Raw genomic sequence first — 15,122 nt, 5'->3', positions numbered from 1 at the left:
GATTTGTAAGAGTTAAAACAACTTAAACTAAACAACAACAACAAAAACAAAAACACTTAAATTGGGGATTCTGAATATGGGATTCATGAATGGACTTTAAGGGAATGGGAAACCACCTAATATTTCCTTCAAATCATTGACATTTTGGTCCAGGTAATTTTGGGGACTGTCCTGTGCACTGTATTTAGCGGGATCTCGGGTCTTCACCCACTGGATGCCAGTAATACTCCCCAGTCATGGGTTATGATAATCAAAATTATCTTCAGACCTTGCCAAATATCCCTTTCCTTCTTCAGAATCACTGTGGTAAAACTTTATATGTATGTGCATTTTTTTTTCTGAAAGGCTTATCAGTTTCATCATATTTTTAAAAAGACTTGTGACCTCAAAAGGCTTGGAACCAATCACTTAAGATCTTTCAAAATAATAATAAAAGAACACATATCTCCAGCTGTCATTGTGGGAAAAATGTACACCATCATGGCTAATTAAAATGGTGCAGTCTGAAAATCTGCTATGAAATATATACCTGCCAATTTATTATTTTCAACTCCTCTAAAAAGGCACCTCACAAAAACTATATCTGGGAAACTGTCTACTTCAAAAACTGCTGTTCCCAGATGGCACACTTCTTAAAATACTGTCTTCAGCAGAGACTCCCACAGTCATCTACTGAATCTAGCTCTCAACTTCTAAAGGGGTTAGTGCTAATGACAAGTGGAAAAAGTCCTTCAGTCCAGAGGGGAACTAAAAATCAGTTGTTTCGCAGAAAAGAAATCAAATGATGGAATAAACTGCAAAATTGATCAGGAGGCAGGATGCAGCAGAAGGGAGGGAGGGGGAGAGAGAGAGAAACAGCGAGAGAGCGAGAGAGAGAGAGAGAGAGAGAGAGAGAGAGAGAGATTGAGAGAGAGAGAGAGAGGCCTTTGAAATAGAGTATCGCTTGGGAGAGGCTCGCTAGAGGTCTGCCCTGGCTCCTCTGGAAAGGCAGTTGCCCCCATGCCATACAGGAGCCTTGGGCTCTCTGCTGTGCTTTAATTCCCACGTCCACAACCGCCTCGTTCAACGCCTTCCAAAGTGACCACTTCTCAAAAGCCTCCTCAAATCTCAAAGGGGCCACTTTACCCACTCTGTAAGGCCCTCCTTCCCGTCTACGGCTTCTAACGGCGGCAGGAAAATGAGCATAAACCCGAACAGTAAACCCAGAAAAGCCAACAGGCACAGTGTGTCATCTTCCGTGGCCCCTCGGGGTCACCCAGGAAGACAAGCAACTTTCTCCCATACTTCTCGGTGTGTCTGCCTTCCCCACTCTCAGCTTTGAATGAGACGCCGGGAGAGGGGGCGCGAGGGGGCTCGGGGCTAGGGGAGGAGCCGCGAAAGCTGCCTCCGGGGGTGGGTCTGGACCCGCGCGGACAGCGGGGCGCCCCCTACTCCCCACTCCCCTCCCGGCGCTCCAGGAACGTCCCCGGTGCGTCCTGGGTCTGTCTGCGCGGAGTTCCCGGGGCGCGAGGGGAGGGGACTGGAGAGAGGAGGGCCGGGCAGCGGAGGGGAGGAGGCGGTGCGTGCCTCGCCTGCCAAAGGGAGATCCACTCCTCTGCGTGCGATCCCCGGCGCCCGCGCGCGGCCACGGCGCTCCGCCAGAACCGCCGCCGCGGACTCGCCAGGAGTGGGGGTCTCCGCTGGTGCCAGGCTGCTTGTGGAGACCCTCCGCCTCCTGCCAACTCCTGCTCTTCAGGCTGGGCCCCGGGGCTCTGCGGCCGTTAGGGACAGAGGCAAAGAAGGGCAGGACGGTGTGGTTTTCCGTGGATGTTCCCGCCCGAGAAAGACAGCAAGTTGTGTGTGCGCCCGGGACGCGGGAGGGAAGGGAGCCGCCGCCCTCCAGCCATGTAAGTAAAGCGCTTGGCTGCCCCGTGGGCGTGGGCTCCGCTGCTTTCTCCCGGGCTCCCTCTCTGCCCCGGAGCCGGAGTTAGGCTGCTCCCGGGTTCCGGACTTCCTGAGCTCGGCGGCTCCGTGGCTCTCCCTGCCAGCCGCGTCCGCTCTTGGCGTCTGCCTCCGGGGGGTGCTGCCTTCCCATCCTTATCCCCTCCCTTCACCCAGAGCCGGCTGGAAAATGCCTCTTGCCCCCTTTTAGAATGGAGGGATCATTGTGTGTCTCCATGGGTGAAGTGGCTCGGTGAGGCAATGGCAGGGGGCTAAATATGGGCTTGTCTTGGCGAGGGCGCCTCACCGCAGTTGGAGATGGGAGCCCCCTGCCCCCACGCCATCCCCTGCTGGTCTTCCTCAGCCTCGTGGCCCAGATAGATCAACTTCAGCCACTGACTGCAGTTGACAAGATTAGAAAAAAAAAAGTAGTAGCCGGACCTCCCTTTTGAGTGACATCCAGAACTGAAAATGGGCGGTGGTTAGAGAAAAAACGGGTAGGGGCGAGGCGAAGAAAGGGGGGAATTTGCTGTGGACCCTGAAAGCTAGAGTTAGGAGTCCTGGGGGTGGAATTCTAGGGTGGAGGGGCTGTGTGCTTCTGTATTCGTTTCTTTCTAGAAAGTGTGAGAAATGGTTAAGGAACTCTTTTTGAAAGGCTGGGGTGGAAATAAATGTCCCTGGAACCATTTGGATGACTGGGGTTTGATGTAAAATACTGGGAAGTATGGATTGCTGTTCAGATTAGACAATCATTCAGTGGGAGAAATGATTCCAATAAAACTGTTGGAATCAGTGAATCAGAACTGCAGACCCAAAATAAGTCATACACAGGCATTCTTTTACACTAGAAGATGTTAAGACTAAAGAAATTTTCAAATGCTGCTGAATGAGTACAAAGAGTGTCTGGTAATAGTTCTGTACTGTGTGTGCCTCCGCAGACCATAATGCTTGTTAAATGTATGGTACTCTGCAATTGTGAAAAATTATCCTAATTAGTTTGTTTGGCTCATGCAGAGAGTTAATGCACCCTTAAAGGGACACAGAAAAGTTGCAACAAAGTTGCAACGTGAGCACGAACTTGCAAGCCAAAAAAAGGAAACCATGGCATGGTTCATTTTATTTTCATTGTTTATTGCCAGTGAAAATGCTACATTACTTTTAATGTGAGGATATAATATATAGAATAAATTCATTGGCCTGTCAAATACAAATCAGGCGCTTCTTTAAGTAAATAGCTGTCAGAGTTAATTTGGAAACATTTATAGGAGATAAAGATATGAAAAAGTTTTGAGCTGGTTTGACAAAAATCAAGTTAGGGAGAAGCTCATAGAGAGAATTAGTTCTTCCCACTTTTAAAGTGTTGAGGCAAGTCTGAATGTTTATTAATTGAAAATTGTAGACTAGCTGAAACAGTGTTGTCACTTCTTTTAATGCCTTTCATTTTTAATGTTTCCTGTTGTTTTACCAGGGACCATCATCCTTAGTACAGAGGATGGAAAGCTGATGCCCAGTAAGACTGAAGATCCATTCTGCATTACAGAACTGTGGATTATCTGTGGGTCCCTGGTGATTTCACGTCTTCATTCGCTCCTGCAGTCCCTGGACACTTACTTGGGGTCCTCATTGCCCTATCTGGTGAAAGATGGCATCCAGCCTGACTTGTACTGGAGTAATCTGGGCTTTGCTCTCTTTTCTTTGTGCTGCCACCTCCTGCGTGGGGTTCTTTATGCCTTACTGGCTCTGGGGATCACAGCTGGGCAAGCCTGTGTCCTTCGGTACCTTCCGGAGGTGCTCATATCCTGTGCATGATGAGAGTCGGCAGATGATGGTGATGGTGGAGGAATGTGGGCGCTATGCTTCCTTCCAAGGCATCCCCAGCGCAGAATGGAGGATCTGCACCATAGTGACCGGCCTGGGTTGTGGCCTCCTCCTCCTGGTGGCACTCACTGCCCTCATGGGTTGCTGTGTTTCCGACCTCATCTCCAGGACAGTGGGAAGAGTGGCTGGAGGAATTCAGTTTCTTGGGGGTAAGTGACTTGCTGAGCTTGAGTTGTTTACTGGAATCCCAAAGCAGTATTAAAAATTATGTTTCAGTTGTCTACTGAGATTATTATAAATGACACCTGGAATGCACAAGAGAAATAGATTTGGAATGGCTTTGATGATAGGTTGCCAAAGTCAAGATTATTGTCAGAATTGCTTTACAGCTTCAAGAGTTCTTCATTTCTGTATGTATACATCACTGGCTTGCTAAGTGCCACCTATGTGAAACAGTAACATCTAGGTTGTTTGCAGTGTAGTAGGGGAGACAGTTTGGATTTTATATCTTCTTGTTCTTTATGTTAAACAATAGGCAGTTAGATTATCTTTGTCTTCATGGAATCATCAGGTCTTTAGAGGTAAAGATTTCACAGAAAAGTTGAAAAGGTTTTTGATCCAACATTGTTATCATGAACCTCTAATACACTCTGGTGGATGCAAAATTTACTCTTGCCCAATCTTAAACTCTATTTCTAAATAAATGTTAACTATTTTAAATGAGAGATCAGTTTTATATAACAACTATGAACTTAACTATTCTACAGAGATAGCTATCCACTTAATTACCTTGTTAGGTCTTGACTTTCCTGGGTGCTCTTGCTGTGGAAAAAAAGAAAAGGGATATTTAGCAAATGATGTGTGCTTGTCCCAGACGGACTGGATAGTTTCACTAACGCCAGAAGAGGTTTGATTTTTACTTGGATTTCCTCCAGCAAGTATTGCTTCAATATCTCTGGTCATATGGTTTTAATTGTACTTTATGTATTTTCCACTGTGCTTTTCACCTCCATTCTTCAACCTGACTGGCTGAACTTGTCTGATTTACAGTCAACCCTGGTGAAACATGACAACCTCCATAGATAGTGCAGAGTGAAGGGAAAAAGGAAGCCTGGAAAACTTATACAGTGTATTTGGAACTTCATTACAAAGTAAAGGTCTGTTACTGTGCCATTTGGTGTTCTCTTACAGTCTTTTGTGAAGAATCCCGAAGAAGAAAAACAAATTAAAAACGAATAGTTGTGAGATAGTCTCGCCGTATTAGAGAACCCCAATGGATTATTTCAGATTATTTAATATAAAACTTTCAAGTAACATTTTAAGTAATGTTTAATTCTTGTGCTGCAAATGCAAATGGCAAAGTTTTGTGTTTTGAAATGAGATAGAAAGTTTTGTTTTGAAGGGAGATAGAACTGTCCATTCTTTCCTTATTAATGTAACTTTGTTCTCCTTTGTTTTTTTTCCCATTGGTTTTGCATCTTAGTTCCTCCCTGGAGGCAGTGTGGGGGACCTACCTACCTGTCCTCTCTTTACATCTTCAATGTTTAACACTGACAAAAGTCTTGCATGTGATATATATATTTACACAGGTATGTTGTTAAAACTATGAGGAAACCTGAAGAAGTTGCCGTGGAAAGTGGGAATGTAAATTCAGAGTTTGAAAACTTACCAATTTTAAGAATAGATTTTAAGAATAGAATTAATGCCAAGAGTATTTAAAATTAAGTATTTCAAATTTAATTCTATTAAGAATAGAATTAATGCCAGGAGTATTTAAAATTTTTTTCTGTAAGAATAAACTTGGTCTGCTGTTTGTGTTTCACTTGGCTCAGGAAAAACGCTTAGGCAGTTTCATTTCTCCTCTTATGGTAAATATTACTTTCCCTTTTTCCTTCATTTTAGGGCAGGGCCTGCTATTATTTCCGGCAGAACAGGAAAATGCTTACAAAGAGAAATCAGTTTTTATTGATTATCTTTAAACATGTAATGAAGGAAGGCAACAGGAAGTGAATCTGAGACCCATGAGATTTATGGTTCCCTCTCTAAGCTATGTATAGATTTTTTTTGAATTATATAGAGCTAAGTGTTCTACTTTACAGAATACCAAAGGGGACAGACAATTGGGGAAATTATATATATTTTTAAATAACCGTGTTTTTTTCTTTGTGTGTACTTTTCATGAACTTTGGCTTGGTGGGAGTTACTGACATTAAGCTAAGAGTATAATTTGTTAGTAGCAGCTGGCCTGGTGCGGTGGCTCACGCCTGTAATCTCAGCACTTTGGGAGGCTGAGATGGGCAGAACACGAGGTCGGGAGATCGAGACCATCCTGGCTAACATGGTGAAACCCCGTCTCTACTAAAAATACAAAAAAATTAGCTGGGTGTGGTGGCAGGTGCCTGTAGTCCCAGCTACTTGGGAGGCTGAGGCAGGAGAATGGTGTGAACCTGGGAGGCGGAGCTTGCAGTAAGCCAAGATCGTGCCACTGCACTCCAGCCTGGGTGACAGAGTGAGACTCTGTCTCAAAACAACAACAACAACAAAACAACAACAACAACAAAATGTGTTAGTAGCAGCTGGTATTCTCTCATTTCTCAAAAGTTTTCTTATACAGGCAAAAATAATTCTGGATGTAAAATCTAAGAGGGTTTTACAGAATCTCACCTCTCGAGGGTACAAGTAAACATACCCGTTGCCAAAGATAACAGTAAATTTAGAATTAAAAAATAACTTGAAACATGGAAAAGGTTTTAAAGAATCCCTGTTTATTACTGTTACTTAATGGGAGACTAGATGACAAAAAAACAAAACAAAAACAAAAACTTCGAAAATAATTCCCTAGGTAGGTTTTTCATAATAGTTTGGGTTTTTATTGACAAAAACTTATGCAATAAGTAATTTTATTTTAATCAATTTTTCCTATGATGAGTTGGGTTTCATAAAGACTCGGCAGGATGCCAAACCAGTGAGTTCTATGAATCTCATAGACTGCCATGTTTCAGAAATGTAATCAACATACAGGGAACTTTGCTATGAGGCAGATTCTCCTGCTAAAAATGATATGCCCAGGAGGGTTATGTTTAGCTAAAGTTAGGCTGCTCCAAAAACAACAGGAAGCAGGGGAATGGCAAAATACAGAGGCATCCTGCTTAACCCCGCCTGCTGTGTCTAGAGTTTGCACATATGGTCTAACATCAGGCAGTAAAACCCCTACAGTGCTTTGGAACAAGTTAAAGGACAAAATGTCAAACTTAATTCTGAATCTTCTTGCTATGGTTGGTTAGAGGTTAAAATGTCAGCTGTCAACTGATAGAGCAATGTAAAATGGGGCTGCCATACATGGATTTTTTTTATCTATAGTAGGAATACCTCAAGGAGTCAATGACTATTACTTTTCCTGTGGTAATCTGTACAGAAACTTGAATTGCCACCATCTCCAATTCATATTATAAGGTATGTTTATGTCCTAACTTTAAAGAACCAGTGTGGGTTGAGTTACCCTCAACTGAGTTTTTAAAAGGCATGTAGAAAGGCTGTGGGAAATGCAACATAAAATAAAAATGTTACCATGTACATAGTGTGGTAAGGATGCTAGGAGAAAATAGAGGCTTTAATGTTTTTGATTGGTGAATATAAAATGTTGTGCTTTCAAATACCGTTTTAGTCATTAGGGACTTTAACAGAATTAAAAAAAAATTAATATCAAACTTTTTGATGCACCTATTACTAAGATTTACATGCTCTGTAAATGATACACGTAAGAACATTGTAAAGACATATTAAGTGTATTTATAAGTTCTGTCAGGTGGTGCTTGCAAATGTCAGAATCTGAATGTGTACATTTCATCTTAAGAAACTGCTGGTGCAGTAATGAGGAAGTACCAAAGAGAGTCCCAGATTTATATTATTCCACGTTTAGTTTGATCGTTAGTCGTATATACATATGAAATGTGTGTGGAGTGCTAACCAGCAGCAAACCATTACCTTTTCCAGCTTAGACACTGTTTTGTTCTAACAAGCCGGAGGAGATCATCTCAACTAATTGATAGTTAAGTGCCACTGAAGACGGTGATGATGTCAGAATATTTCTTTGAGCATCCCTTGCTCTGTGTTCTGAAAGTATCATTGCCTTTTCAGAGTCTCCGTACTGTGGAGTTCCACCTGGGCCTGTCTTTCATGGCTTGAGCGAGGCTACTTGGGACTCTCCTTCCCTTGCTTGACATGCTGTGTTATGCTTTTCTTTATATCCAAACTCTCTGCCACGTGACAGCTGAGTAATAAGCTAAATAATGAGTGTTGGCATATTATTTGGCATAGTGGCTTTCTGTGACCATGTCTTAACTGAAAACAGTTGCTCTAATTTAAAGAAATGTAGGGACTTCTTCTTAGGCCACTTGGGGAAGCAGGCAGAGGACTTTTTTTTAAATTCTGCCTTATAGATTACGATAATAACTACTCTTGTTTTATTTGGCTCACGCTAACCTATGATAGAAGGTCCAGGTGAGTTGTCTTGAGTTTTAAGCCAGCAGATTTTAAACTCTAGTATGCATCAGAATCACCTGTGGGACCTTTTAAAACACAGGTTGCAGAATTTCTAAATCAGTAGATTTGGTGGGGGACCTGATAGTTTGCGCGTCTAACACGTTCTCAGGTGATGCTGCTGCTGCTGGTTCAGATACCACACCTTGAAAACCAGGTTCTAAGTTAACCATTTCCTATTTAAGAAAATGAGATTTCTGGTAGATGGCTTACTTTCAGAACTGAGTTAAAGTGTCGTCGTGTCATAATCTGCTATAAACCTCTCTAAAATTGAACTATAAAGTTTGGTACTGATTTAGCACATTCTTGTTCCATTTCTCTTAGTTCTTGTCACAACAAATTGTATGGAATTCTCTCTTAATACATGTCATATATATACATATATATGTTATATGTATTATACATAACATTTCCTTTTATTTATCATTTTCTTATACCAGACACAAGATTTTATGTATGAAGAATTCAAAATGAGACCTTCATACAATTTCTGAAGTTTGCATGCAGTGGATTTTCAGTAAGAAATTGTTAATTGAAAGATATGAATACCATACTATAGACCATAGGGATGGTCCTGGACAGCCCTTGGCCAACTCTGTACAGTCATGTGCATCTTGGAAATATAGAATGATTAGGCCAGAAGGGTACCCTAGGAGCCAGTGCTTCTGAATTTCTCCAGCAAGGTAGAATGGCACTTAAATCAGCTTTAACCAATGAAAAGATCTCCTGGTCTTCAGCATCTTTGAGGAAGAAGATGATAAACTCTTGCTCAGTGGTCATACTTTTCTAGGGCCACAGACTATGCCTTTCATCACAACCACGAACACTGATAATATAAAGGAGCAAGCTTGAGACGGAGGCCTACATGGTGAAACAGTGGGAGTGGGGCTTTGCCAGCCAGGAAGGAGTGAAAGGCAGATGCACACCAGGTGCAGTGGCTCACGCCTATAATCCCGGCACTTTGGGAGGCCAAGGCAGGCGGATCACCTGAGGCCAGGAGCTGGAGACCAGCCTGCCCAACATGACGAAACCCTAGCTCTACTAAAAATATGAAAATTAGTCAGATGTGGTGGCATGTACCTGTAGTTCCAGCTAATCTGGAGGCTGAGGCATAAAAATCGCTTGAACCCAGGAGGCCGAGGTTGCAGTGAGCCAAGATTGCGCCACTGCAGCCTGGGTGACAGAGCAAGACTGTCTCAAAAAAAAAAAAATAAATAAAAGGAAAGAAAGGAAGATACACTGCAGGCAGCTGACAGTGAGCACCAGAGAGGGCATGCACTCTAAGCTCAGGATTTGTTAAAAGCAAGGATGTTGAGGAATTAATACATCTTTTATAATATAGAGAACACAAAATTTTAATGTTTGTATCTAATGATGTTTTTAAATTATGTTTCCAAATTGTCATGGTCACCAGTTTCGTTTTTTACGTATTTTTTTTTCTTAAAAAACTTGTTTTCTAAGCCGTAACATGAGAAAGATTTTTATTGTTTTGATGCTTTCCTATGAGGTTTCTAAGTTCTCCATATCAGGATTCAATGCAGTATTCTTTTTGTTGTTGTTTTTTTTTTTTTGAGACGGAGTTTTGCTCTTGTTGTCCAGGCTGGAGTGCAATGGTGTGATCTTGGCTCACTGTAACCTCTGCTCTCCTGGGTTCAACCGATTCTCCTACCTTGGCCTCCCTAGTAGCTGGGATTATAGGCGCCTGCCACCATGCCTGGTTAATTTTTGTATTTTTAGTAGAGACAGAGTTTCACCTTGTTGGCCAGGCTGGTCTTGAACTCCTGACTTTAGGTGATCTTCCCGCCTCAGTCTCCCAAAGTGCTGGAATGACAGGCCAATGCACCCAGCCTCAATACAATATTCTTTTAGCTTTCTAGTAGGCTTAAAACTCACCAGAGAGATTGTTCTATGTAAAGAGTCCAAGGCCTAACCCCAGAGAGACTGCTGGGAAGGTCTGGGTGGGGCCCAGGGAGCACTTTGAACAAACTCCCCAGGTGTTTTAGACACAGATGGTCCACAGACCATATTTGGAGAAACACAAACCACTTTTATTTGCCTAAACCTTCATATTGTACTAGTATTGGGATGTAGACTTACACCACTGTTAAGCTGAGAGTGAATCATCATGACCTCTTTAGTGGTCATTTTGGGGGCGATGTGATTTGAGCTGCAGAACATAAGAATTGGTGTAGGAACAGATGCATTTATTGTTGGTTTTGCTTTTATATTGCTTGCTGACCTTAGGTGATGGTTAGCCTTGTATATACACTCATAACAAAGAATGAAATGTTTTCCATGCTATACTTAGATGAGGACTGTATTTTGATGTATGACTCCAGGTACAAAGTGCAAACCCCACCATCATTCCCAATGCTGTATTTTTCCTCCTTCATCCTGCAACAATGCGATGTTGCTGCTACATGTTCTGTTAGAGCGGGCTCAGATCTAGTTTCTTCTTTGCCAAATTTATCAGCTTTTCCCTGTATGGCGTTACTGTGTTTTACTTTTTAACTTTGTATTTTTGAAGTAAAAATAATAATCATAGTAAGTCTTAAAATAGTGGGATATAGAGTTTTCCATTCTACTTGGACTTATTAGCAGCTATGCAACACTTTTTTTGCTAGAATTATTTATTTTTGACATGGTTCAGTTCTCCATTTACTTTAGGCAGAGTAGAGTCTTTCTAAGAGAATTGTTTGATTTTTAACTTACTTCCCTTAATTTCCACCAGCAAACACAGCCATAGCCAGACACCCCTGAGGCCATGGTCAATGTGGATCAGTTAGCCTCACTAACAGAGTGAAATGCAAATTGTTGACCTATGTTGTGAAAACAAATTTTTAGTCACAAAGGAAACCAACTGAGGAATGTAAATTCATAACCATTTCCATAGAAAGAACTCAAAAACCACACTCGAGATCTTTACATCTTTCTATGTATCATATCATACTTACATATCAATGATACTTACATCATTCTGTATAAGTATGATGAGATGCATACAATTTGCACTCCACACAAAGTCATCACTGTTATACACTCTGTATTTGAACTCTCCAGGTTGGCAAGGGTGTCTTACTGTGTGGGTGTTGGTTATAATCAGAAAGAATAAAAGCAGCAACTCAAAACTTTTATTCTTGAATGTCACAAGAATTGATCTGGTTGCTGCCTTGAAGCATCAGCCTTAAGTGAGTTCTGAGGAACATTAATTCCTGGGTGTACCAGTAGGTGCTATCAGGAAAAAGTAAAACAGTTTTAGGGACAAGTAGATTTGAGAAGCCCTTGGTTTTGGAAAGTTAATAGGTTCATAGCAGCAGAACTTCACGGAGCTTTTGGTGTGCTGATGCATATTGCCAATCTCCCAGATAAAATGGGCGGGATTATAGGATTCAATATTTACCTAATTTATTTGGGTCCTGTACCCTCGAAGCGACCCTTGAGCTGTGGAACATATTCAGTTTTCATTTCACCTCAGTGAAGCAGGTGATTAATTTTTTTTTAACAGATAAGAACACTGAATTTTAGAGCATGAAAACCAAAGTTATCCCGATAGTTACTGACTAGGCTGTGAATACTATCACCATAATATTAAAAGTGCTGATTAAACTTCTATTTTATATTATATTTAGAATTCAGAATTTTTGTTCACTGTGAATAAGTCTCAACATAAGGGAATATTCTTATTGTCTCTTTGGCCCTCAGTTTGTGCTTCCGGTATGACAGAAATACTTATAATATAGCAACTTTTTGCCAATATTCAAAAATTACATTACAGGTTAATATTAATAACGTAATATGTAATAGAGAGGCCATTTGGGGAGAATGCCAAAATATCTGACCAAAGCAAGCATACTGTCTTTTAAAAATTATTTAACAGACGATCACGTGCTGGCTAAATTTTCTGGTGTAGACACCCATTGTTGGAAGCCTTTGTAATAATCCTTTATGAAGGCAAATGATAATATTAATTCCAAAGGACATATTTCTTAGATAACAAAACCAAAGACTTTGTGTCTGTCTTTAAAAATGAAGGATAATGTCCTACTTTATCGATCTGGATCAATAAAATATAGAAACAAATGGAAGTTTTAGCTATAGCATAATAAAAAAAAAGTCCATGACTTTCTCAGAGATTTTTAAATGGTCATTTTTAGAGGCTTATAGGGTTGGATACAACATTGCCCAGTTCTTGTCATTAATATTGTTATTATTGGTGACCTAGCAAAATCTGGGCTGGACATGGTGACTTACATCTGTAATTAATCCCAGCACTTTGGGAGGCCGAGGTGGGCAGATCATGAGGTCAGGAGTTTGAGACCAGTCTGAGCAATGTGGTGAAACCCCATCTTTACTAAAAATACAAAAATTAGCCAGGTGTGGTGGCACGCGCCTGTAATCTCGGCCGCTCAGGAGGCTAAGGCAGGAAAATCGCTTGAACCCGGGAGGCAGAGGTTGCAATGAGCCGAGATGGGGCCACTGCACTCCAGCCTGGGCAACAGAGTAAGACTCTATCTCAAAAAAAACAAAAACAAAAAACAAACAAAAAAAAAACAATTTATCTGGTAGATGTCATTCCAGTTAGTGATTTGCTCTTATAATTCATGAAATTGAAATCATAAGCTCCAGAGCTGACCTGCTTATCACTTCAGTAAATAATTACCCTCCATGGGTCTCGGAGTTTTAATAATCAAACAGCACCAGGTATCTTGATGTACTAAAAGCATGTATAAAAATATTGTTGGATAAAAAAGAAAGTTTCATTTTATGGTTCTCTGTTTTTCTTATCTCTTCAAATAGGGTAGGAACTATGACTTATATTTTTATTCTAGCCCTGCAGTGACTAGAATAGTAAATGACACCCTACATATCCAATTAATACTTGATGTGTTCTTTAGCTTTAATTATTTATTAGTGACACTTGTATCTTCAAGGTGTGACCTTTTTCTTCTGTACCTTAAGGGAATATTTCAAAGATAAAAGGAAGTAATGCTACCAATGTGAAGTTATTTAAGCAGTATCCCCTTAGAACTGAGGTTCCTGCATAATGTTAGCTCTTTGGAAAAAGTGTTTAGTTGTCATGTATGTTGAAACAATGCTGTGTCACACTACAGTTCTCTCTTCAAGCACATTTTAAAAACTCCGAATAATTCTGCAATGAACAAATCAGCTTAAGTTTATTTAACCCTTTGTTTCACAAACTTATTTGGGAATGGCAGGGCCCTATTTATTTGTAATATACATTAACATCTCTTTGAATTAATGGTCAACAGAATAAACTTTGAGAAATACCAAGTTAAGTATGTTGTAAATCCAGGGGACTGGTAGTTAAGGGCATTTACTTATCGAGCACCCACTATGTCAAATAATGTGCTATTGTGTTGGGGTAAAAATTGGGCTCCTGCTGTTGCTGAGCTCACAGTCTTATAAAGGAAACTAACGTGCAAGGTATAATTACAATACAAGGACTCATGATATGTAACACACGCACTTCTGTGTTTTGCTCAGACGGTGATCAGCTGGTGAGGCTCACTCTGTAGTCACGTGAGGGGCTCAGCAGCCTCACACACTGTGTGCCACTCATTTTACATCCCGCCCTTTCCCTGCTTGGTTGTAAATCACAAAGACCATGTTTCCTGGAAGCCTTAGCATCTGGCACCTGGACATCTGGCCAGTGAGAGGTACTTTTGGAAGACAAAAGGAGACTGGAAGAGTCCAGGGTATTTCTCCTTCTCTTGCTTTTCCTTGCACAGTTTTGTGGGCATGGTTCTCTCCTCCTAGAAAGCCCTGCCCTTCATAGTCCCAACTCTCATCAGAAAATCATGACATGATCCTACGCTGGTCAGGCAGCCCAGTCCTCTCATCACTAGTAGTGCCATCTTATGTCAAGATCACTCTTATCTAATGGACAGCAATAGTTTTCTGTTGATGCTACTTTCTGGGTTGCCTCTTTAGCTCCTGTTTGGCCTTTTAGCTCTTCCATCATCTGTAGAACCAATTTCTTGTACAACATTCTCTGTGTTTGAAATATCTAGGATGATTTCGGCTTCCCTGGCTGGACCCTGGGTGAAACGCAATACATAATGCAAATTCATACTGTCGCCAAGGCAGTGTGGAGGATTGTGTCCTGCTATGACCTTTTAGGATTTTTGGTGACTAGACCAAAATCACAGATGTTTAATCTAGGAATGTCCAGGGTCCACTAGAGTATGAACAAAATGCTGCGGGTGTGCAGGGCAGGAGTGATGTTGTGTCTGTGAAGGTGTCATAGCAGAGGTGCTAGTTGACCTGGGTCTGGTGAGCAGACAGCCTCCTCAACCTTCAGACAGGGGAACATCAAGTCCTCAAAGCCAGGGAATTGTAAAGAGATCTGATGGGAGTTCAGGGAATGGTAATGGATTTATGACAAGGTATGGGGTGAGAGTGATGTGACAGGGACTAATGTGGACAGGACAGATGCAGTCAAGTTATGAAGGCCCTGATGTATGTTCCAAGCTGAGGATTCCGTGTTTTTTTTTTTTGTTTTTTTTTTGAGACGGAGTTTCGCTCTTGTTGCCCAGGCTGGAGTGTGGTGGTACGATCTCAGCTCACTGCAACCTCTGCCACCTAGGTTCAAGCAATTCTCCTGATGCAGCCTCCTCAGTAGGTGGGATTACAGGTGCACGCCACCACACCTGGCTAATTTTGGTATTTTTAGGAGAGACAGGGTTTCGCTATGCTGGCTAGGCTGGTCTTGAACTCCTGGCCTCAGGTGATCCACCTGCCTCGGCCTCCCAAAGTGCTAGGATTACAGGCGTGAGCCACCGTGCCTGGCCCCAAGCTGAGGATTCTGTATTTAACTAAATTGA

At 41.7% G+C, this 15,122-nt stretch overlaps 1 protein-coding gene across 1 annotated transcript in view; it reads left to right on the top strand.

The window, feature by feature from the left end:
• The first annotated feature begins 1,556 nt into the window (after window positions 1–1,556).
• The window catches only part of LHFPL6 (LHFPL tetraspan subfamily member 6), a 257,518-nt gene continuing 243,952 nt past the window's right edge, over window positions 1,557–15,122 (top strand). The window contains exons 1-2 of the mRNA XM_007960203.3: window positions 1,557–1,886; window positions 3,389–3,947. Coding sequence (XP_007958394.1) covers window positions 3,563–3,947 — 385 coding nt within the window. The 5' untranslated portion in view covers window positions 1,557–1,886; window positions 3,389–3,562. The remainder of the gene's footprint in view (window positions 1,887–3,388; window positions 3,948–15,122) is intronic.

This window comes from Chlorocebus sabaeus, chromosome 3 (genome assembly GCF_047675955.1).
Source record: "Chlorocebus sabaeus isolate Y175 chromosome 3, mChlSab1.0.hap1, whole genome shotgun sequence".
Classification (NCBI taxonomy): Eukaryota; Metazoa; Chordata; class Mammalia; order Primates; family Cercopithecidae; genus Chlorocebus; species Chlorocebus sabaeus.
This window is presented reverse-complemented; position numbering and strand designations above follow the sequence as displayed.